General features: G+C 48.3%; 1 protein-coding gene across 1 annotated transcript in view; it reads right to left on the bottom strand.

Annotated features, from left to right (window-relative positions):
• Positions 1-6,079: 6,079 nt before the first annotated feature.
• The window catches only part of PLXNA3 (plexin A3), a 74,842-nt gene continuing 56,109 nt past the window's right edge, over positions 6,080-24,812 (bottom strand). The window contains 14 exon segments of the mRNA XM_033174096.1: positions 6,080-7,058; positions 9,143-9,293; positions 10,820-11,032; positions 12,822-12,991; positions 15,903-16,096; positions 17,333-17,429; positions 18,203-18,306; positions 18,592-18,751; positions 19,555-19,701; positions 20,448-20,514; positions 21,132-21,388; positions 22,196-22,338; positions 23,595-23,829; positions 24,499-24,642. Of these exon segments, the coding sequence (XP_033029987.1) occupies positions 6,972-7,058; positions 9,143-9,293; positions 10,820-11,032; positions 12,822-12,991; positions 15,903-16,096; positions 17,333-17,429; positions 18,203-18,306; positions 18,592-18,751; positions 19,555-19,701; positions 20,448-20,514; positions 21,132-21,388; positions 22,196-22,338; positions 23,595-23,829; positions 24,499-24,642 (2,169 nt within the window). The 3' untranslated portion in view covers positions 6,080-6,971.

Here is a 24,812-nt window from a genome sequence, read left to right on the forward strand (position 1 = left end):
CTCAGACACTGTGACTGGCCCAAGGTCTCCCAAGTGAACAACATGGCCGAGTGGTGATTCGAACCCATGTCTCTCCCAGGTTCCAGTCCCACAGTCTAACCACTACACCTCAGCTATGTGCTGGGTGTTGTTCCTTTTAAGGCCTGCTCCTTAAATTCCTGTTACAGGTAGGTAGCCGTGTTGGTCTGCCGTAGTAAAAAACAAATAAAAAATAAAAATAATCCTTCCAGTAGCACCTTAGAGACCAACTAAGTTTGTTCTTGGTATGAGCTTTCGTGTGCGTGCACACGAAAGCTCATACCAAGAACAAACTTAGTTGGTCTCTAAGGTGCTACTGGAAGGAATTTTCCTTAAACTCCTATTACAGTTGTTCCCAAACTTTTCCTCCCCCCCCCCCCCCGCAACTACAGAGCACTTGAAAATTGCTGAGGGTCTTGGCGGACCTACATAATGATATTTCTTCCAGCTGTAGCAGTTGTAATGCTAGATGCTGTTTGATTCTTAATTGTACTTTTATCACTTCTTTTTTTCTTGTATATCATATTACAATTTGAATTTCAGAGAATGCAAACCATAATACAGTGAAATACAATCCGAGAAATAAAAAGAGGCAATAAAAATACAATTAAAATCCAAATGAATATTTAATGTGATGGATGTGGCATCTCTCATCTCCAAGCGCAAATGCAGAGACGCCATAGACCACCTGCATGAACCTCTGCTCTATTACACCCAGCTAAAATCAAGCTTCCTTACCTTGGCACCTATTACAGATGACAGGGCAATACTTTACGTGTCATGTGTACCAGTTTCTATAACCTCCACCAGTTAACAGTTAAAATAAACAAAATACACCGATTATTGCTCTTGGGAAAGGTGACTGTGCTGACTTTGCAAACATTTAAGCTCTACTTGAATTGTGATAGACCTAATTCTGGGGATGCGGGTGGCGCTGTGGGTTAAACCACAGAGCCTAGAGCTTGCCGATCGGAAGGTCGGCGGTTCGAATCCCCACGATGGTGGTGAGCTCCAATTGCCCGGTCCCTGCTCCTGCCAACCTAGCAGTTTGAAAGCACATCAAAGTGCAAGTAGATAAATAGGTACTGCTCTGGCGGGAAGGTAAACGGTGTTTCATAGAATAGAATCATAGAGTTGGAAGAGACCACAAGGGCCATCCAGTCCAACCCCCTGCCAAGCAGGAAACACCATCAAAGTGTTTCTGTGCGCTGCTCTTGTTTGCCAGAAGTGGCTTAGTCATGCTGGCCACATGACCCGGAAGCTGTCTGCGGACAAATGCCGGCTCCCCCGAGCACGCAACCCCAGAGTCGTCCGCGACTGGACCTTACAGTCAGGGGTACCTTTACCTTTACCTTTTACTTTTAATTCTAGCTTCTGCTTTCCCTCCTCCACCCCATTGCACCCATGTGTATATATACGCCTCTCAACTGCATTCATTGAAGTCCATGAAAGCTTATGCAGTAAACCAGTGCATTAATTTTTAGGTAACCATTGGACTCTGAGTTATCTGTCAACTCCAGACTATCACTATTTTGTGGGTGGGATTCCCATCCTGTACATCTGGTTATGAATGCTTCAGGGTGCGTTCGTCACGGGATACGAACGCACCAAAACCGAAAGTACTGGAACGGGTTACTTCCAGGTTCGGCAATTCACGCATGCGCAGATGCGCAAAATTCTGTCATGTGCATGCGCAGAAGCACCCAATCGTGTCGCGCACATGCACAGACGCGATGCTTCAGGTTGTGGACCTTTTGGATTGCGAACGGGGCTCCAATTCAGATCCTGTTCATAAACAGAGGTACCACTGTATTGGAAATGCAGCTGTGTACAATTAAAGTGAATTAAAGTACTCTATTGCAAACAGATCCATTTTTTAAAAAGACAACTTTTTGCAGTTAGGGAAGTGACAGGGAAATTCACTAAAAAGTGTGGGATAATGATGGACTGACAGGAAGATAACTCTCATCACCACAATTAAAATCAGGGCAAATGCTCAATAAGAGCAGGCGTTCTACACACCCTCCAACATTTCTCCAATGAAAATAGGAATGTCCTATTCCATAATAATTTTATGTTATATATAAAATCATAACAACAGGAAACATTAAAAAAAACCTCCCTATAGAGGGCTGCCTTCAGATGTCTTCTAAAGGCTGTATAGTTACTTGCTGGTAGCTCCTTGGATTGGGGGGTCTCACAACTCCATACCCTCCAACATTTCTTTGATGAAAAGGGGACGTTCTAAGGAAGAGCGGGACATTCCAGGATCAAATCAGAAACCAGGACAGCTTCTGTAAATCCAGGACAGTCCCTGGAAAACAGGGACACTTGTAGCTAACATTTAAGAAGGCGCTTTTGCTGTATCAGTCTTCCCTAACCTGGGGCCCTCTTGATGTTTCGTACTACAACTCCCATCAGCCCCTGGGGTGGATCAGGCTGCCCTACATCACAGTCATGCAGACATTTTTTGACCTACATCCCTTCTCCTCCCCCCCCCTTCCCTAGTTTATTCTGGCAGTTAAAAAGCTCCCCAACTCGTTAAGTCAAAGCCCCCCTCCTCCCACAGCTACTCAGCACCCGGAGCTCCTGCTAATGAAGGCCCCTGATGCACCCATGACTTATTCATAAAGCTGCCACCAAAACTTTCCTTTTATCTTATTGCTGCCTCCCCTCCCAGGCGCTGCTGGTTTGCCTCACTCCCACATCAAAACACACACACAACACACCCACACACAACAGTCCTCTCCCCACCATCAGACAGCCACAAATGCCTGGGGAGCCCACAGTGCATTCTTTGCTCCAGCCCCTGGGTCCTTTCCTAAACACCAGAGCCTGAAGGGTGGGGGGAAATCTCAAGGCCACAAGAAGAACTCCAAAAGGCCCCCTCCCTCCCTAAGAGGTAGGAGGATGCCGACTGCTCACAACTCCAGGGGACCAAACCTACTTCGAAATGAGCACCTTAAAAAAATGTGCACTCAAGCTTAATGCAGGTCAGTTGCTCCTCTTCTGTGCAGTTTAGCCCACATCTAGGCACACAGGGCTTATCCACTCTTCCTCTTGCCCCGCGCCCTGCTTCCCAGGGGAGGGGCCGCTGTTTAGCACATAGTCAGGTTTCCTCCAGATTACAATTTGTTTCAGACTAGTACATGCTAAAGAGGAGGTTTTCCCTTGGAAAGGAACAGATCAAGGGGGAAACCGCTCGGATACCCATGTTTTCTAGGCATGGCACAGGAGGAAGTGTGGACGAGCCCACAGTCAAAATGCTCAGAGAAGAGTGGAAGACCTAGTTCACCCTTTCCCAGCCACAATTTTCTATGTAGAAAAGTTCGAATAAAGTGGATATTTAATCTGCATAATTGCAAATATGGAAGCAGAGGGTGTGGGTGTTGCAGAATAAGCTTCTTGTGCAAGTGAAATTGCTAGCTGACAGGCAGGGAGGGCAGGATAGACACATAATTCGCTTTTGTCTTTTTTCCTTATTAGAAAAAATAAGCAACAGTGTCATCTCTCCCCCCCCCCCTTCAGCCATTTCTTGGGGCGGAGTGTGGTTTTAATGCACCCTTAGGTGAATAGACAGCTGAATGGCTGAGTTTTGCCCCAGAATCCAGAATATTTCTAGAGAGCTGTATGTAAAAATGGAAGATCTGCTTGTCTGATCATTAGTGTGTGGGAAGGCAACCCCTTTGTCCAGCACTTCATTTATAAAAACAAGCCCATAGCTTTGTTCTGCATTTTTCTCACAGAAGCTACAACTTTACAGGTGCCCCAGATCGTTGGATCTTCAGTGCTAGGGTGCACAGTGAAATCTTCAACCTTGATTTAAGAAGAAATAAAGTGTGGGCTCTTGTACTTAGGTGGTTCTCCAGCTAAGGCCAACTATAGCTAGTAGCAGCTGTTTTTGCCAAACCTTGCTCTGTTGCCACTGCATTCTCTCTTCTCTAGTCGTCTGGTTGAAATAAAATAGAAAATTCTTTCCAGTAGCACCTTAGAGACCAACTGAGTTTGTTCTTGGTATGAGCTTTCGTGCGTTGGTCTCTAAGGTGCTACTGGAAAGAATTTTCTATTTTGTTTCGACTATGGCAGACCGACACGGCTACCCACCTGTAACTGGTTGAAATAAGAATGCTCTTTGGTTTGGGCACCCGCCCTCTTCCTAGATCAGCCTTTCTCAACCTTGGGTCCCCAGATGTTGTTGGACTACAACTCCCATCATCCCTGACCCACTGGTCCTGCTACCTAGGGATGATGGGAGTTGTAGGCCAACAACACCTGGGGACCCAAGGTTGAGAAAGGCTGTCCTAGATGAATTGAAGGAGACCCGGCCACAGTACAAGCCAGTAGGTGCATGCAGGCTCAGCAGCATTTGCTCAAATGGCATGGAGGCATTGTCCAAAACATTGGCTCAATGAGATGTTTATGCCCAGACAATTGAAAACAAAGGGTTATTAGTATGAAATAATCTAGTCCAGAAGTGGCCCCAGAACAACTAAAGTGTTTCCACAATGTTTAATTCAGTGGAAACTGAATGGACATGGAAGAGTTCTGAGCATCTGCTCAGAGTGAAAAGGGACCACAAGGCAGGGACACCAACGTGTGCAAACTGTTAGGAAATGTCCCGCCCAGGACAAGTTGTGAGACTGCCCGAAACAGGAACACAACCTTTGTGCACATTCCCGGCTACAAGAGCCCGGAGGCACATTCATATGTGATTGTTCCCCAGCAGGAAGAACAACACACACAAGCCATTAATTAGGCTAAACTATTTATTGTAGTTAGATGCAGAGTATGTCTCTGCTTGCCAGCTCAGTAAGGCAGAGCTGTGCATTAAACATGTCCAACATCTCTTGAGCCAGAAGTGAAAGTGAAAGGAAAGATATAACAGTAACATCACATGGTTGAGAAAGCAGATAAGACAGCTGGCTTTCTCATGGGAAAAACAACATGTCATACCAGCCTCGCTGCTGCTTTTGCAGCTCGGTCTGTACGATATCCTAACACAAACAAGACCGCAACATGCTAATGCTAGAAAGTCCTAGGCTGCTTCCATACTTGATATTTTCAGGACTGCTGGTGAATCAGCAGGTTTAGAAGACTCCAGGCCACCAGATTTGAAGAGGTAAGCAGCAGCCGTAATATTTTTACAACTGGAGACCTAATTTTATGGGGCTGACCTTTAATGGAAGCAGTGAATGGAATAGAAGTTGCACCAAGTTCCATAGAACTGGGGGAGGAACAGTGAGATTAGCCTTCCTGTGCCAAGGACTGCTGTCTGCTTGTGTGGTGCATGCTGAGCTTTGACTAAGGTAGGGCACTAGTTGCGGCTTACAGTCAGCTGGGATTGGGGGAGAACAGGGACAGGGGGTTGGACTAGATGACCCTTGGTATCCCTTCCAACTCTACAATTCTATGAAGGAGTAAAAGAGTTTTTAACTTTTGGTTGACTGTGGAAAAAAATGGCCTCCCCTATCTATGATTCCACGTTTGGTCTTAATTTGTCAAGGGGCAAGGCACTTTTCTTGTTGGCAAACGTATGTGTGAATATCAAATTTGCCTTCCCAAGAACTGTGTAACCATGCCCAAGAATCCAATTGTACACAAAATCAGCGCACAAGTATTTAAGGATGTGCACATACATTTGTGGCATGTACTGCAGTGTTTTTCAACAGCAAACATGACTGCTGGGTAAAAGGGTGCGGCTCCTGAAGAAACTAAATAATGTGGGCTGATATATCTGCTGGAATACAAACAAACCTGACTGTTAAAATACAACAGCAACACACACACACACACACACACACACAAAAATTTATTGCATGTGAAAAAAGAGCCAGCATTAGCCTGAGCTTCGGGTGCAATTCAAAAGAGAAAGAAATATTGATCGGAAGGGATTGGTGGACAGAGGATTGCCATATGGGTTCTGCAAAGACCAAACTATCCTTGTATCAAACTGAAATTGAAGTGTTTGCCCACTTACCCAGGAGTCTTCTCTTGGGACACATACACACACACACACACACACACCACACACCCCTTGCCGATCCCCACATGACAACAAGAGAACATTTTTCCACGCTTTTATTTAGCAAAAGAAAAATTAATTATAAAATGAACCAATAAAAAGCCCATGCCAGCTGCAGGGACATTTCCCCCACCCCAACTCCTTAACCCCAGTGGGGGGGATTAAAAGTGTAGTTTTCTTTTATTTTTGGGGAGAGTGGGGGGACCAATTCCCTCCAGGCTGCAGTGCAAATATTTACACAGACTCGAAGGATGCGGATGGGGGGGGGGGGGATGGAGGACTTTTTACACTGAAATCTCTACACCCAGGGAATGGAATCATATTACAGCCAATAATCTTAACGAGATGCAATAATAAATTAATGAGTAAGGCACTGCACCCGGAGAGGGCACAACAGGTGGGGTGGGGTGAGAGGGTGGGGGTTTGTCAGGTAAGGATTAAAATATCTGATTGCCATGGTACCAAAAAACAGAACAAGGGCAAAATTCCACCAGCTACCAACAAGGAGTGGGGGATTGGGAATGGTCTGGATGATTACAGGGAGGGTCCACAAACATTTGGGGTGAGGGATCTCCATTTAGCTGCCAGCTTGAGGGGGGGCATTATCTGGCTGCACCCCAACCTTATTGTTCACTCTGAGGTGCTCCTCCCAATTCAGATGCTGAGGAAAGGGTGCTGGTTATTGCTTCCGGGCTGAAGGTAGGGAGGGGGTGGGCAGCACAGCCTCTTTCTGAAACCCCAGGATTTCAGCCTTACAGGGCAAGAGGTCACACGTCTCTTGTCGACAGGGAGGTTAAAAATGTCAAGTCTGTCACCCTTGGGGGGCCACAAGTCAAGGCTGGAGGGTAGAGTCCTTTTTTCTGATACGTCTATCCTGGATGCGTGCCCCCCCATGCCCACTCTCCCTCCCCCCCATCACTCTCAGGCTAGTTCAGAAACGAGAGTGATGGACTTGTTCAAGCTTCAGCCTCAATTTGTGTTTTCGGCAGGCGGCATCACGTTCCAGCGCTGTCAGGATCTGATGGGTGGACAGGCAACGGGTTGGGAAAACATGGGGGTCCGGAATAAAGGAAGGAAAGAGAAAGGTGGAAAAAAAAGGTCAGGAGGGACTAAGCCCCAAACTTCCAGGAGCAAAATGGGAATAAGAGATAGGCCCTTGGATGGAGAAGTACCCGGTAAAACTGGGAAAGGGGCAGGAAAGAAAAGAAAGGCTTATGGGGTCTGTCCTGTCACCTGGAGTCAGGCAATAGTTTAAACAGAGATTGCCGGTGGCATTCCCATGGGAGGGCTATGGCTAGAGCATCTGGCCTGCATGCAGAAGATCTGAGTTTGATCATTGGCATCTCTAGGTAGGGCTAAAACATTGCAATGCACCAGACTGTTTGCTCTTCCTGATCAGTCTCTCGCCTTGGAATGTGTCCCCACAGACATTTTGTGGGATGCCAGGGTTGAACACCCACCCACCCACCCACTCCAAACACAGGAGAGGGGTGAAGAGCTTCTCTCTATGAGTGAGTGCAGTGGTGGCCACGTAGGTGACTTTCCCCCATGCTATTTTGTGGTTGTTTCTCTTTCCGATGCGGCTGCCATGTTTTGTTGTGCCACCCCCAACAGCAGCTCAGAATTCCAATGTGCTTAGTGGCTCAAAATGGTTGGCAACCCATTTTTTTAAAGAGTGTCATAATGCACTTTCAGAGAGACACGGTTCTTTTGTCCTGCCCAATGCCACGTCTGGTTTCTGAAATAAAAAGCCGGAAGAGCGGACAACACCTGCTTATCGAAGGTGAGAGTGCAAGGAGTGTGCATACAGACACAAAAGCAGCAGTCCCTCTCAAATGCCTTCAGTTCTTGGTGGCAGTAGCAGCGGATCCCTCTTTCCTCCAGTATGCTAGGTAAGGACAGATTTATGGCATGAAAGCTCCAAATGGGGGAAATGTGTAGGTGAGAGGGATAAGCATGGAGCAGAGGTCTCCATTTGTCACTCTACCTTCTCTGGAGTCCTAAGCCAGGTGTGGGAAACCCCTGGCCTCTCCAGATGTTGGTGGATTCCAACTCGTGTCTTCTGGAACCACTGGCCATGCTGACTGGGTCTGATGGGACCTGGAGTCCACCTACATCTGGAGGGTGTACAGCAGGGTTCGGCAACGTGCGGCCCATGGGCCAGATGCAGCCTACGAAGACCATTTACCGGCCCACGAGCTGCCCCTGAACCGAGCCACCCACTCAGCAAGTCCCCCATGTGCTGTGCTAAAGAAGATGAAGAAGAGTTTGGATTTGATATCCCGCTTTATCACTACCTGAAGGAGTCTCCAAGCGGCTAACATTCTCCTTTCCCTTCCTTCCCCACAACAAACACTCTGTGAGGTGAGTGGGGCTGAGAGACTGCAAAGAAGTGTGACTAACCCAAGGTCACCCAGCAGCTGCATGTGGAGGAGTGGAGACACGAACCCAGTTTCACCAGATTACAAGTCTACCACTCTTAACCACTACACCACACCACACTGACATGGCACGGGGACTCGCTGAGCGGCGCCGAAAAATCGCGTATGCACACGTGCAGATACTGGAAATCGCAACTGTGCATGTCCAGACACCGAAAACCGCTTCTGCACAGGCAGGATGTTTCGGCGTCTGGGCATGCACAGAAGCAATTTCTGGCGCTGCGGACATGCGCAGACGTGATTTCCGGCATCGCGCTGCGCCAGTGCGGCCCACAGATGAACTCCATAGGAGTGATCCGGCCATGGCCGGTAAACCTTGCCGACCCCTGTGTACAGGTTCCCTATCCCTCTCATACACTGCCCCTTGGCTATTGAGATGTAGGGTGTTGAGGGCTAAATGCAAGGGTACAGGATACTGATGAGGCGGCAGACAGTGGTGTCTTAACTTATTATGGTACCTTAAATTCCTCCCCGCGACCAATTTTATTACAGAGGATCTGCAGCAGGGTCCAAATTAGGCTCTATCCTCATCAGATTTATAGCACAGCTGAATAACAGGTTGAAAACGGTGAGAGAAAATTATGGGGTGTGTGTGTGAGAGAGAGAGAGAAAGAGAGGGAGAGAGAGAAACAGGAAGGAAAGAGTTGGGGTGGAGCCTCACCTCATCACTGTACCTCCCCACGTAGCTGTAGAGCTCTCCCAGTGCACCCAGTGTGTTAAATTCGCCTGCGTGCTGCCGTGATTGCTCCACTAGATAGGCATCCATGTCTTGGTCACTGATGGAAGCCATCTTGGTGATATCCCGATAGTACCTGGTAAACATATGTATAGCTTTTGGATTCCTTGGAGAGAAGATTGATCAACAGCAGAGGGTTTCCACACAAACCAATGCGAATCAATGTGCATGTTTAATGCATTGCAGTCCCTTCTATTCATGGAAGCTATAAATGAAGGCTCAGATTTTGCCACATTGATACAGAGCCATATGGTTCCTCCAGATGACCTAATTAATTAATTAGTTTTATATCCCACTTTTCCTTCTATAGAAGCCAAGGGAGGTATTTACTGAGCATTCATCCTGATTTGCTTGCACAAAGCTTACATGGTGATTAGGCTACATCTGGTGATTATTGAGATTTTCTTCTTTCTTGAGTATTTGCGTTTCCCTGCTACTTTCCAAATGGCAAAAATGTTTGGGTTTTTTGTTAGAATTGTATTTGTTGCACCAGGATGACAGAGCCCTTTAATCCACTTTTACTGTGCAAACTTAAAAGTTTTGGTACATATTTGAACCTCTTAGGCCAAATACTGACAGTGTGTAGGCACCAACAACTACATAACCCCCATTTTATCATGGCTTATATGGAGCAACAGATAACCTTCAAAGCGTGAGCTGTGTTCACCTCAACACTGAACATGTGTGGAGGTCAAACTCTGACTTGGGAGAAGCCGTAGCTCTGCAGCAGAGCGTATGTGCTTTTCACACAGAAGGGCACAGATTTCATTCCAGGCACCTCCAGCTAAAAGGATTTGCTAGCAAGTGATTAGAAACACATCCTGGTGAAATGATTAACAGGTGGGTGTGATATGGGGGAAATGCACTTGTGGGCCAAGACTGTCTCTCAGTCTAGAGGTTGCCTGCACCTGTCTCAGAGGAACAGGCCCTTGCTTCCTCCAGGAGCACCTTCCTTTCCCTAGTCATGATGAATTAGCTACTGCTTTCAAGAGACTGGCAATAGATTAGGAGGTCACTTTAGAAACAGAAGTGGCAGACTCACTACGCTAGCTTCATTGCAGACCACTGTGGTTTACCGAGGAAGTCAGCGTGGAAATCAGTCTGGTGCAAACACGCCGGTAGGAGGGCTGAATTGATTCTGCCAGTGCTTTTGCACCACACTGCCCTCCCTCTCTCCCTCACTGGTAAGCAACAGCAAGCCACCTTCAGGAAGCTGGCACAGCAGCTCTGCCCCATCCAGTGTGCCGCTTCTGTGTGTGGAACAGCAGCAGTGGTGACTCCTCCTTTCCAAAGATGCTGAGAGAGGCCATAGTAACGGAGTCTCCCCACCCTCAAAGACTCCTGCCCTTCTTGACTGTCCTGAACTCGTGGAAAGCCACAGCATTCCTTTTTCCAACCTGTTTGAGGATGGCCCTCATCCAAGCACCCGCTCATTCAGGGAAGCAAGTTTCAGGCAGGGTCTTGTTATCCTCGTACAGTAAAGAGCTACCAACATTATAATGCCGCGGGATGATTTGCTAAGGTCAATCCCACCTCTGCCGGTTGTAGAGGCAACACAGACTACCCCACCAGTACTTGACATGACCCCTCTCTGTAGCTCACCTTTCCACCCAGCCTTTGTAGACAGGGATGTCCTTGGCATAGAGCAGCTTTGTTGAAGGGGAATCCTTGCCCAGGCGGTGCTCAGAGGTGGAGCACGAGTCCATGAAGGTCTGGGCCACCACAGAGAGGCAAGCATCTGTAATGCTGCTTTTGTGGATATCAAAAACAAATTGTGGGTTCTTGATGACGTTCACCCAAAACCTCAAGGGCAGGCTGCAGTGGAAGAAAAAGAAAGAAAGAAAGAAAGATGAAGCTTCGCTGTCACACATGAGAGGCAAAAGGTTAGACAGGGATAGGGCAGTAGTGGTGAGGAAATTACAGAGGTTGAAGCTCAATACTCATGTTTTGTTGAGGGTTTTTCATTTGTTTGTTTTGATACGCTGGGAAAACACAGAGATCAAAGCCAATGGGTTGTATCCTGAGTAGTGCTACATGAAAGCTCTGTCAGTGCAAGGATTTCTGCTTGCACAACAGAACATTCACCACTAGACCCAATTGGTCTGGGGTTTCCTCAAAGCTCTGGAGCAGATTTGGGAGAGTGTAGGGTGCAGGGGCACTCCACTGTTATTCTTGTGCAATGGAGCAAGTGAACTGGATACTGCCCCTTTAAAGGACTGCTAAGCCACGATTCTCCATGGAACTCAGCCCGTTTCCTGGAGACAGCACTTCTTGTTTGCCAGACTGTGCTCCAGGAAGGTAACATCCCATAGCTGAGAGTCATCGGGGGCTTCCTCCATCCCGGTCCAGGGTGCTCCCCAGCCAAAGGAGTGCACATGCCAGAGAGTTAACTCTTTGTTGTCAAAGGTACAGAGTCATTTCTACAGCTCTGTAGAATAAATAGGCACACCAATCTAGCATCTAGGCAGCTATTGCCAGGCCCGTGCTCTAGGGAGCAGTTGCAGCAATGGGGGACCATTCCCCCTCCACCCATTTATGTACCTTCCCCTGACAGGCTGTGCAAATGTAGCTGGAGACTACATCTGCATGAAAACTTCCTCTGCAGCTTAAATTATCTCCTGGTTCTAGGAGATGGTGGTGCATGAGAGGGTGGGGAAGCACCCGGCCCTTCACTTTCCTGGCCTGCCTCTTCCTCTTCTTCCTCCATCTCTGAAGCTTCCCCTACCTCTGATTCTTGCCTCCTGGCTGGAACAGGTCCCCACAAACCACTGACCCCACCCCCCTCCTGAGCCACACTCCAGCCCCTGTTCCCTTGGTGCACACTCATCAGTGTCCTGCCAGTCCCTGACAATCCCTGAAGTAGAAGAATGGAGGATTAGCAAAGTCCATGGGGTCATGGGAGGTGGGGGAGAGTTGGCTGGCATCAAACACTTAGGGGTCATGAGCACTGGATTCCTTGGGGTGAAAATTTCTTCCTAAAGATGATTTGTTCAAGCAAGGTAGGGTAGGACAGAGCCTGGAAAAATGAATGGCTGAAGGCTGGCTGAGAGCAAAGCCCAAAGACAAGGAGCCCCAAGTCCAAGCACAGCACCTGGAGGGAAAAACCAGGGTGAGGAGAAGAAAAATACACAAAGCCAATCTGGTAGTAGCTGTGCAAAGATTCCTTAGGGCTAAAAAATCTTTCCCTGTCTGCTTAAATATGACATGCCAGCTGTCAGTTACCCACAGCCAGGATAGGCATACCGGCTGCAGGCTCCCTACCATTACCGACAAGTGGGAAACACTGGCCAGAGAGGGCTCCAACAGGAGAACAGCCTCTGCCAAAGGTATCATGGAGTTTGAAGAGGCATGAACTCAGGAAGAAAGAGAAAAATGAGCTAAGAGGAAGGCACATTTGGCAAATCCTCAACATGATCAACGCCCTATGTCCCCACTGTGGAAGGATGTGCGGATCCAGAATGGGCCTCCAAAGTCACTTACAGTCTCGCTGTTAAGACCATATTCATGGAAGACAATCTTACTTGGCTACAAGTGTTCACCAAAGAAGAAAGAAGAAGAATTACTTCAGGGTACTGGCTGGTGGCCAAAAGGCCAAAGGTCTCACCAGTTGCTTTTCCAGGTATGTCGCACGTCAGGGTCCCCAATCTGCCTTCGCTCTGCCTGCTCGTCCAGGAAGTCAAACATGTATTTGATGGGCAGGGGGAGTGCACTGGCCCGGTGTGCTGTGCTGAACACAGTCTCAAACAGGTCGTCTACAAACTTCTGCAATGTGCCCTGAAGAAGCAGAAGAGAAAATTTTCTGGGAAACATTTTGGATGGATGGAGAGAACAACTGCAAACATTTGGAGATCATGGGCAGCACTCCCACGGAAAACAGCACCACCCTTCCATCTTGCATCTGCATACATAATATTCACAAGGACACCCAACTATTCTGCTCCAGACACTGTCCCGGATTATCTTGAACTCTCCTACTGCAGTAGCCTTCCTAATCATCTCTGCCATAGTATTCTTGATTTGGGACACCGTTTCAATAAGGGCACATCTATACTTCATTGTAGGCCAGTTTTACATGAGTTTAAATGGTTGCCGCTTCTCTTGAGGGGACCATTCAATTGGCAGCTTGACACCAATCTCATTTGCAGAATGGATAAGCTTTAAGAGATACAGGCAACGACCATTTTGCGCCAGGGTTCTGTTCCCAGCTCCCATGTGCCGAGCCCCGTCCGCCCTGCCCCATTCTGCCCCCCCACTCCACCCCCGTTCTTCCCTCTTCCAGGTCCAAAAGGACCCAACGCTTCAACAATCGTGCATTGTGTAGATGCGCCTAAAATGGTCGCTGCCTGTATTTGAAAGACTGTTCAAGGCAACTATTATTATACAGTAATGTGAGCAGATGATGTATTGCTGATACAGTCATTGCTAGGGGGAAAATTATTATTTGCCTCTTTCTGTTCTTCATTCTGAGTATTATTTTTTGTTGCAACCTGTAACAAAATCTGAATGAAAGTATTTTTAAAATAAAAATTATGGAAGCAGACATGCAGAGCTGAAGGGAAGCACCCTCTGCCCTCTAACACAAGCCAGGGGAACAAGGGTCATTTGGAGGTTGCACCTTCTGGCTCCCAGGAAAAAGAGACAACTTGGCCCCACCAATTGGCCAGCGAAGAAGCAGCTGCTCCAGTGCTTTTCTCTTCCCTCCTCATTCCTTTTCCTTTTGTGTCTATTAAATTGTGAGCCTGCAGCCAGCGACTCTCTTATCTTTTAACATAGGTACAACTTATGGAAATCTTAGGCACCATGTTTATTTTTATTATAAATAAGAGGGTGCTGATTGCCAGTTTTAAAAGGAACCTGTACACAATAGTAATGTTACTACCACTTAGAAATTTTGATAATTAAGTGGCCTATAAATAATTTTAGTTAAATTACAACTGGCATTTGTATTTGTACTTTATCTCAATAATCCCTGTAATAACTCTGTAAAGTTGTAACAACATATCCCCATTTTGCAGATGTGAGGACAGTGACTTACCTTACACCATTAAATAAATTCATGGTGGAGACAAGATTTGAACTGAGGACCTCCTGGCTTAGTGTTTCTTATTACCATAAAAATATCAACACCCCACTCCCTTTCAAAGGAAACCAGAGCAATGAAATTAAATTACAACAATAAAACTGTATCAGCTCACTCTTAGCTACAACACCAGAGCAGCACCACAAAATGCTACTAAATGTATTACGGTCAAATACTGGATTAAAGTAACATGATTAGACAGATAGCAGAATGGTAGAATACCAACAAAAATCACATGCGTACGCACCCCACGTTACACAAACAATCTCGCACAATTCAGACCCCAAATGACACATTCTCTGCACTCCTTCCTCACTGTCGGGTAATGTTTTGGTGACAGTGGCATCACATGCTATGTCCATAAAGTATCTGAGCTGTGCCTAGATGTCAGCTGGCAGACACTGGAAGCTGCAGTGAGTTAGCCAAAGGCCCAGGGCCAGAGGCACCAATGATCACACCCCTGCAATCCAGACAGCCTGCGGTTCAAAGCATGCCCTGCCCCAGGAGACGAGTTCAGACCACCTCCATGAAGGGTTGACCGCAGTCAGAACACAGGAAGCTGCCTTATACAGAGTCAGACTATGGATCCATCTAGCTCAGTGTTGTTTACACTAACTGGCAGCAGCTCTCCAGGGTTTCAGGCAGGGGTCTCCCAGTCCTATGTGGAGATGCTAGTGGGGACTGAACCTGGGACCTTTTGTATGCAAAGCAGAGGCTGTGCCACTAAGCTACAGTCCTTTTCCAAACTAAAGAAGGACAGAAACATGAAGAGGACTGTAGGGAAATGCTTCTCCCAAGACAGCGTGGGATCTACAAAATTTGGCAAGGAGCTGTGGCAGCAGCAGCCAGGGAAGGACAAAGGGAGAAACTCTCCTTGTGTCATCCCACTGCCGCTGGGCCCCTTGCCTTTCTCTTCCCGGGGTGAGCTAGGAGGTGGCCCTTTTACAGCCAGCCTCCTCCTCCTGGAAGTGGTGGGTAAGCTGCAACTAGCCATAGCACAGCTGCCCCTCAAGCACACGCTCAGTGACTCCTTGCATTCCTGGCTACGTCTCACTTATTGGAAGAGGTGGATGGTTGGAATTCAAGGACTCGTCAAGCAAGTGCCCGGATGGCTGTTTTGGAGGTGGTTTTGTGGGCCCCCTATACCTGCTGCCTGGAGCACGTGCCCTCTCTCGCCTCACTCTTAACCTGGGCCCGCTCCAATAGGGTTTTGTTGAAGGCTAGAACTACAGAGATCTGTAGGTTATATAATGAAAGGTTGGAAGAAGAACCTCAATGTGTTTCATTTACCAAAGAGAAAATACCAACAAGGCAGAGGAAAACAGAGTGATAATTCTTCAATTGTTAAAAAGGATATCAGGGAGAACTGCGATGAGGGCAAGCAGCAACGAGGTTCTTTTAAAACAAAAACAGGAACAGGAAGTCACTTTTAGGTTAAGCACGAAAAAAAAATATCTTTTCCCTGGCAGTTTTCAAGGAAAAAATTCTGCCATGGATTGATTTACAGATTGGTGCAGAATCTTCTGCCTGCCTGGTTTGGGGCAAGGAGTTTTAAAAACTAGCCAATCCCCCCATTTCAGTGATTCAGTTCCTTTCCTGACATACCTTGGTGGCAAGGAGCCTTGTGAGGTAGATCTCAGACACCATCTTGCTCCCTCGTTCCCCTTCCTTAGGGTCTCCAAGATGCTCATGGTTCTTGACTAAATGCCAGAGGCGGGTACCCGAATCTTGGTCCGGAGTGAGGATGGGGGCTCGTGAGCGCAAGCTCTCTGGACTGCTGGAGGTGCGGAGCAAACTCTCTGTGGAAGATGGGGGTGGGGTGAGCAAGAACCTCTTAGGAGCTTTGCCCATGTCAGTCCTCAAGACCCAACCCTCAAGAGCCTGGGTCCCATGCACCTCCTTTCAATCTTTGCTCTACACCAGAAGCTCACCTGAAGGAGCGCCTGCACCCAAGCAGGCACTGGTAATACCAAAAACCACCAGCCTTCATAGGCCAAGTGAACCACACCCCGTTCCCCCTCCAACCACAAAGCCACAGAGTGGGAGTGGCAGTAAAATTACATGCATTCCAGGCTTGGAATAGCAAACATAATTACAGCCAGGCCAGGGTGGTGCTGGAAGAAAGCTTAGGGATAAGAAGTTTGGACGTGGCAATAGCCCTCCTTCAAAGCGGCTTAGGTGACAATAGGGCAAGCCACAAAAGGCCAGAGGCTTGCTGTGTCACACAGTAAGAAAGGACACTTCACTTGTGAAGGACAGATTTTTTATGCTCCAGTTCACGCTGCACACAGCAAGGAACCAGGTCACATAGATGGACAGCAGAAAAATGCTACCCGCACAAGGTTGCATTCTCAGCTTAGGAGGGCTCAGGTGAACCACTGACAGATGGCATTGCAAAAGAGCCAACAGGTCAGGAAAGAGCTGTGACCAGCTCTATGGACTCTGAGAACAAGGCCAAGGACACAGCACCCCTGTGTGCATTAATTCCAGCTCCGTGGACCTGTGCATGTGCTGTGATTTCAGCAGGAATGGAGAGGAAGCACAAAACAGGCAACACGATGTGCAGAATTCAGCATCAGCTTTTAATAATAATTATATAGAGCAAGTGTGGCTGAATAAGAGTTCCAGTGGTTGAGGGCAGTGACTAAACCCATGGCTAACAATGAGAAATTAGGAAAAATGGAAGAAGTATGTAAATTTGCATAAATTATATAGACTGAAGAATCCAAAATATGGATTGTCTGAGCACAGAATTAATTTGGGGGGGGGGGCGGGGGGGGGGGACAAAAGGTTGAAGATTCTTGTGTAGAGTGTACAGAAGGATGGAAGATGCATTTTCATCCTCTCAAACTTTAGTGGCAATGGGGGGGGGAGAGAGCTGAATTTGACCCCACTGCCACCCAAAAAACGCAGCATAACTTTGCACAACATTGTGTTACCTTGTCAAAGAGAGAAAGGCAGGAGCCATTGGTCACTTAGTGCAGCCAAGCATTAGAAGGAAAGGGGAGTGTTCACCAGGATGTGTCATTCCTTACCATAGCGGCTCAGCGAGTGGGTGAAAGTGAAAGAGCTGGCTATATTGTAGCCTGATGCCTGCCTAGGAACCAGCGCCACTGCAGAGCCATCTGCTACCTGCACATTGAATGGCAGGGGTGGGACAGGTAAAGATGGGGTTAAAAGGGGGGGGAAGAGAAAGAAATTGACATAAAATAATAAAATAATAATAATAATAATAATAATAATAATAATAATAATAATAATAATACCACATTTACAATTTTCAATGCATTTTGCCTGCATTCTCTTAGTAACAGCCTTGTAAAGTAGGTCAATATTAATATTTTATGGGAGTGTGTGCAAGCATATGTGTTTGTGAACCTGAGAGAACAGTGGCTTGGCTTAAGCGGCCAACGTAGTGAATTCATGATGGAGACGAGATTTGAACAGGGATCTTCCTGCCTTGAAGTCTTAAGCCATTATGCTACAATCGGCTTCTTTCTACCTCAGCACACAAGAAGAGAGCTGGGATAATCCCCCAGAATACAGTTTGTCACTGAAGCTTCCAAACAGTATGACTCCTCGAGTTGTATTCTTGAGGTAATCCAGTGTTCTTTGCTTGGTCAAGGCACTCACATGCATGGCCCCCTCTTCCACCCCACCCCCCCGCAACCTACTCTATTCCACTCCTCAAATCTTCTATGGCGTGCAAAGCATTGTTTATTTCCTGATTCCTGCCGGAAATATTCCTAAGGAATATAGAACAGCCTTCATGCCTTGTACTGCTCGGAAGCTGCTTGCTCCCAAACACTACCGCGTTTCCCCATTTCCCCCAGGCTATGGCAAACATATTAGGAATTCAGGGTAGTTCATCTGGCCCTGAGCTGGGTGGAAGGGAAACCGGTTACCTGATAATGCCCAAGTGTATTGAGCCGTTTCCAGTCTCCTTCAATCTTGCTTGTGGCATCCTCATCCTGCAGAATGGTTCGCCCCCCACTGCCTTGACACCATTCTGGGGTGAAAAAGAAGGTCAATGAGGAGAGAGGTGGCTTGGTATTATCTCTCCCAGGCTCCCCCCTATTTTGTTACAACTTAAGCCAGGGATGGGGAGACTGTGGCCCTCCAGATGTTGTTGTTACTGAAATTCCCATCAGCCCCAGTCAGCATGGCCTGTGGCTTAAGGATAATCTACTGGAACCAAGGTTCTCCACCCCTAGCTTAAGCCCAGTGGCCGATAACCAAGGTGTCCAGTCCATGCTCCCAGCCCCACCTTTCTCCCACGTTCCTGCCTTCATACCCAGCTCCATGTCTTCAGCACGTGGGCGTTGGGAATAGGGCACCCCACGGTACACAGCGTCCAGCAGCTTCTCTTTCACTTGCGTCACTGAGTCACAGTTTAATACCTTGACAGGCACGGCAGGACCCCCAGGGGGCTCAGGGGGGGTACATAACAGAGTCTGGGAGCAGAGAAAAAAACCTGCTAACGTTGTAATCGTCACAGTTTCAAGGCTCATGCACCCCTAGTTACATGCGCCCAGGGTCATACCTAGACAGTTTTTCAGCTCTGGTCATTCCTCACATCCCCAACTACCATTTGTGAGCAACTGCAGTTCCAGCATTGCTGTATTTGGGGTCAGTCCGGTGTATGAACTTGGAGACATTTTGAAAACCTTTTTATTGCCAAACTAACATGGAGGTACAAGAGCAAGTTGCCTAATCTACGCCAGGATGGAAACAGGGGAAGGCCAATTCTTTTTGCAGTCAACCAAAAGTAAAAAACAAACAAACCAAACTTTATTCCTACATACAACTGTAAAGTTGGACTCGAGCCCTGTTTTGCCCCCACCCCCAGCTGCCTGTAAGCAGAACCTAGTGCCTCACCTTAGCCAAAGTCCAGCATGCACCACACAGGCAGACAGCAGTCTTTGGCATAGCTGAGCTAATCTCACCCTTCCCTGTTCCTCTCCCCAGTTCTATGGAACTTTGCGGAACTTCCATTCCATTCCCTTCTTCCTTTAAGGCAGCCCCATTTGAGGCTTAAGTAGGCCAGCCCCATAAAGTTATGTCTCCTGCCATTAAAATGTTAGGCTGCTGCTTATCTCTTCAAATCTGGTGGCCTGGAGTCCTCTTCTAAACCACCAAGACTGCAAGCCAGAATGGCCTACGCAACAGCAACCCGCCCCCCCCCCTTCACAGGGCGAACTAAACTGTTATCTCCCCAGACTACGAAGGCGCGTAGCACAGCCCCCAGCATCCTCACCAAGGTCTTGTAATCTATTTGCTGGCGAATGAGCTTGTCCTCGCTCAGCGAGTAGCGAGCCTCGCCTGTGATGGAATCGATGGGTCCTTTCTCCATCTGCTGCTTGATGGCACAGAAAAGCATAAATAGCGGCTCCCCAGCACATTCCTGGGGGTGGGGAAGAAGAGAGAGGTTCATAGGCAAGGAACACAGGAAACTCCCTTATCCCAGGTTAGATTATTATCCATCTACTTTGGCAGCAGAAAGGTGCTCATCATTCAGAAGGCAGGGAGCCCAGCAGTAGGCATAGGCAGCATAGCTGTCACCTGCTGTTTCCCAATGCTATAATAAGGGAATTTCCCGCAAAAAAAGGGAAAGGTTGACAGCTATGATGGGCAGTGACAGATGCAACCACAGCCAGTGAGAGGCAGAGCCGGCACATTCGAGTTCCTCCTCACTCCCATTCCTCCTCCCTGCTGAATAAGGAGGTGGCAGGCAGGGCCCCACACTCCTCGACCAGTTGTAGGGCAGGCAGCAGGGCCAACCAAGGGTGGTGGGGATGCATCCTGCTTGGCCTAATGGACCAGCCACTGCCGCCATCCTCTGCTACCTGGTCATTTTTCAAACTGCAGATCCTAGGGATTGGACATGGAAGCTTATGCATGCAAAACATTTCCTTCCCTAACCACAGATCTCTCATTCGCAACTCCCTATACCCAGGACAAAGACGGTGGGTAGCAAATTCTGGATCTTTGGCCTCTAGTTTCCCTCAGCCCCCTTTAGATTCCTGCTCTCTGCCAGAATAAGGGCTAGGACCCAGATGTCAGAGGCCCCGTTCCATCGCTCTCACTTCTCTCTTGTCTCTCTCTCTCCCCCTGCCCTCCCCACTATCTTTCTCTTGCATGCACTCTCACCTTCAGGAACCTGTGCAGTAGGAAAGTAAACCAATTTGTCAACATTTTCTCAGCTACGGACTCCGTCCTGGGAAAACAGAAAAAGAGAGAGCACAGACAGCTGAGTTCCCCACGTGTCGGAGGCAGAGGGAATCCTCAATGCCCACAGCAGGGAGGGTTGACAGCTGTGAAGAGAAATATGCATAGATCTGGGAATCCCTTTGCCATGTCACAGGGACTAGAAACTTGCCCCCCCTATGCCCCAACAATGTTCACTCCAACAAATTGGATGCTGCTACCCCCGGCCCCTGGGATTACAGGCACATTTGGAAGGAAGGAAGAGAGACACAGCATCAATTCAGTCCACCAAACTGGAAAGATGGTGGGGGAATTACAACAGGGAGGAGCACAGAAGTAGCAAGGAGGACTTTGCATGTTAAGAGGTGGAACATATGGCATGACTAGCAGGGGCTGAGGACCCATAGCAGCTCTGTGTGGAAGTGCTGCAGAGGGACAAATGCCGGCGGCAGCTGACTGTACCAACACGATGCTGATACGTGTCTCCCAGCCTTAAGGGGGTGTGGCAATCTCTTGTTTAGAATATGGGGAGGCAATCGAGGGTGTTATGGCACTTGTTTGGTGGCAGTGTGAGGGTTAAAGGCTTATGGCATCAAGTGGTGGTGAGGAGCAAAGAAGGCCTCTCACCGGCGGAGCAAGAGCTTGGGGTGTGCACGGTTTTGCAGGTTCTTTTCAATGAGATCTGCCAGCAGTTGCTTCAGCACACCAGTAGCATAGTCAAGCCTGCCCTGCAGGGCCACCATCGTCAGGGAAGCGACAGCCCCCCGGTCCCGCATGGAGAAGCCACGCTGGCCCTCCAGGGTGTGGATGAAGGTCAACAGGAACGGCCGCGTGTGCAGAAGCTGCCCAAAGAGGCGGAGGCCCTTCTCTGTGCTCGGCGGCGTCTGTAGAGGGCAAGAGAAGCGAGAGAGACTCACCCCTTAAGCTAGCCAGGACACTTGGAAAATGGTCATGCACATTAAAAACATTCCCATGGAGGGTCCTGCAACTTTGCACATGTCTTTGAGATGCTGCTGCTCACAAGATGGCAACTGAGAGTGGAGTGTTGTCTTCTGCGCTGTTGACCACACATGTCTCTTCTGCATAAGAGCATTAAAAGAATAGGAACATCCTTTGCTGCTAGATCAGACCAAGGACCCATCTAGACCAGTTTCTTGTTTCCAACAGCAATGAGACAGGTGCCTTTGGGGGCTGACAGGCAGTAGACCCTTGCTGGATCAGGCCAAAGGGTCCATCGTAGTACAGCATCCTGGTCTCACAATGGTCAACCGGGTGCCTATAAGGAAGGCCAGAGGCATGACACGAGTGCAACTGCACTCTGCCCACTTGTGACTGATTCCCAGCAACCCAGGCACACCTGCTTCCAATTGATAAGGCAGAACATAGACATTGTGGTTAGTAGCCATTGATAGCCTATCCTTCATTAATTTGTCTAAGCGAGGCCAAACAAGTAGTTCAAGAACATGTACCTCAATGGAGGAAATACCAAAGTGGGGCAGGGGAGGGAATTGCACCCAAAAGCTAGAAGGCCAAGAACCCCACCACCACCGTGGACTTGCGTGATTCCTCCATGACTTGGTTCGTGTCAGCTGGAGACCACAAAACACTAGCTTCTGATCTCCCTTTTCTGCCAGCTGTAAGGCCTTTGCCAGGTCCCTGTCTCTCCCCCCCCCCCCTGCCTTGCAACTTACACTGGTCTCCTGCAGCGCTGGGTGCTCATCCACCCCTGGAAAAAGCACACGCCTTGCATAGGTCCGATAGTCCAGGAAAGGGATCTTCACACCATCCATGTTGTTTGTCAGCTCGTTAATGTCTGTCTGCAGCTCAGCAAAAGCTGAAGAAGGTGGAAGGTGGTCAAAAGTGTTGGAGACCATGCATAACGGGTTACCTTCTCCACTGTAAACCCCCCCCCCCCAGAAAAAACCCACCCCTAGGCTTTTGAAACCTAAGGGAGCCAATAATTTAAAGACACCTGGGTTCCTAGGGTTCTCCAGAAGCTGCCACATTTTTCATAAAATACCATACATGGCAAGTGCCTGTTCTCTGAGCCCACCAAGCTGTATCAAGCACAACCCTCTCAACGTTTCACACAAAGGGATGCCTTTGTGGATTTTTTTACACCAGAAATAACTGCCTAGGATGACTGCACTCTGCCACACTTATTGCTGAAGGTTGTCCTCTTTCTGCTCTTTGTTCTAAACTGTTTTCTAAAGCAGGGAATGTATGTCTATTGGGACAGGTAGTCATGGTGTGCAGTAGCAGGAAAACGGGGTGGGGTGGGGTACCTTGGCATTTTGTACCTATGCACGACTTTGCCATCTAGAGTTTAGGTGGACCTTCTCTGCCCTTCTTGCCCAGCCACCCCCGGAGAAACACCAGAGATTTAATTTCGAGACGCCCAAGGAGGGGCTGAAACCTAAACAAATCTTCTGTGCGTTGATACATTAACAAAAAAACTCCCAACACTCAACTATTTCACAAAATGGGAACAAAATAGGGATGGTTGTGGGATAAACCTACAAGCAAAGACTTTTGCTACCTAAAGCAGAACAGCAAACCCCACCCCCAATCATGGCCAGCTTAAAGCTGGCTAAGTTATTGTGGCAAACGAGACAGAAAATCCCACAAGCATCTCTCCTTGCGAGTGGAGATACTATCAGAAATACCTTCAGTAAATCCTGGTTTCCTGTCCCTTCATGACACCCAGAATTAGCTGTCTGATGCAGCCATCCCACTCTGCTGAGCTTGTCGCAGTGTTACAGGAGCTGGCGACTGCCACAAACTATTTGCTGTGAAAAGAATATGGAGCCCATAACGGCTGCACATCTTTCCAATCTACAAAAGGAACTATTCCATACATAGTGCCCAGAGGGAGCTGGACTTCCGCAGTCCATGTTGGAGGCTACAGATAACAACTAGAGAAGGCACCTTTGCACCCAAAGACCTACATTGGTATCAGTCACCTCCTAAGAGAGGAGATGCCAAAGATTACATTAACACGTTCAAGCAACAACTACCAACCTTGGGCCCAAAAGGCAATGTTACTGTCCCCTACATTCACGTCCCTTTATTTCCCAGCCCCCTAAATACCTTCCTTGCACTCCAGGGCCACGCGAGACTCCAAGTTGTCCATCTGCAGCTGCAACCGCTTCAGAGTACGGTCAGCATCCCGCGTCTTCCGCTTGTAGGCCACCAGCACCCCGATGATAGCGCCCAGAAGCAGGCTTCCTCCTGCACCTAACCCAACAAGAGCCGGCAAAGGCAGGGCTGTCTCAGGGTAAATGTGTAAGGTCCCAGGGGAGAACGAGAGACCCCCCACCAGGATCTACAAAAAGAAGAGCAAGAGATTAAGCCAGGTCACACAGGAGAAGCACCCCTGCTGGATCAGGCCAAGGGCCCATTTATATAGTCCACCATCATTAACACAACAGCTTGTACATTTAACTAGCTGGCACCTACTGTTCAGGATATGTGCTGCCTCTGAAAACAATGAGGTCCAGCAGCTTAGCTCAGGGGAACATCCCTCAAATGCACTTAGGGCATATCTTTTTGGACATCAGGACTTGTTCTTGGAACACTGTTGACCTCTTTGTTGGTGGCAAGGGAAAAAAAATAGGTAGAAAAGGAGAATTCCTAGATGCCAAGATCCAGGTGTGGGGTAAGTACCATTTGGTGAGAGAACCCCAGCATATCCCACACTCTTCAACCTAGATGTATGGGGTGTTCTGTTCTGCAATTTTTTTCCTTTTAGTTGGTCCACACGGTTGGGCAGGCCCACCCACCAGCTGTGTACCTACACTTGCCGGGGCGGGGCGGGGCTGACATTCCTCATGCTAACACTTGCATACTACTATGTCACATCACCAGGACAAATCACTCACTGGACAACCCCTTACATGTCCATAGCATTGGCAGCTCTCCCTGGAATGGGCAGACTGATCCCATCTGCTCTACATCCCCGCTCCCCTCCCTGACTTCCAATGAATATGTGTACCGTAACTGGCTGCTCCCCGGTTTGGCTTGGTGAGTCACACAGCAGTTGGGTCTCTGAAACAGTCAGGATGCAGGGCTCTCCGCCGATTAGTACTGTATAGTTGAGTCGTGTGCTGCCCGATACTGCTGGGATCAGGTTCCTGCCCTGAAAGACACAGGAATATGAGAGAAGATACAGGAGAATTCTGTCACAGGATCCTGAATCTAGGCTTGGAGATGACACAGTGTCTTGCGTCCAAGCCCAGGACTCTCCAAGTGCAAATTGGGTACCCACTCGGCACAAAGGCCATTCAGCACAGCACCAAAAAGCACATT

This window comes from Lacerta agilis, chromosome 16, assembly GCF_009819535.1.
Source record: "Lacerta agilis isolate rLacAgi1 chromosome 16, rLacAgi1.pri, whole genome shotgun sequence".
In the NCBI taxonomy this organism is placed as follows: domain Eukaryota; kingdom Metazoa; phylum Chordata; class Lepidosauria; order Squamata; family Lacertidae; genus Lacerta; species Lacerta agilis.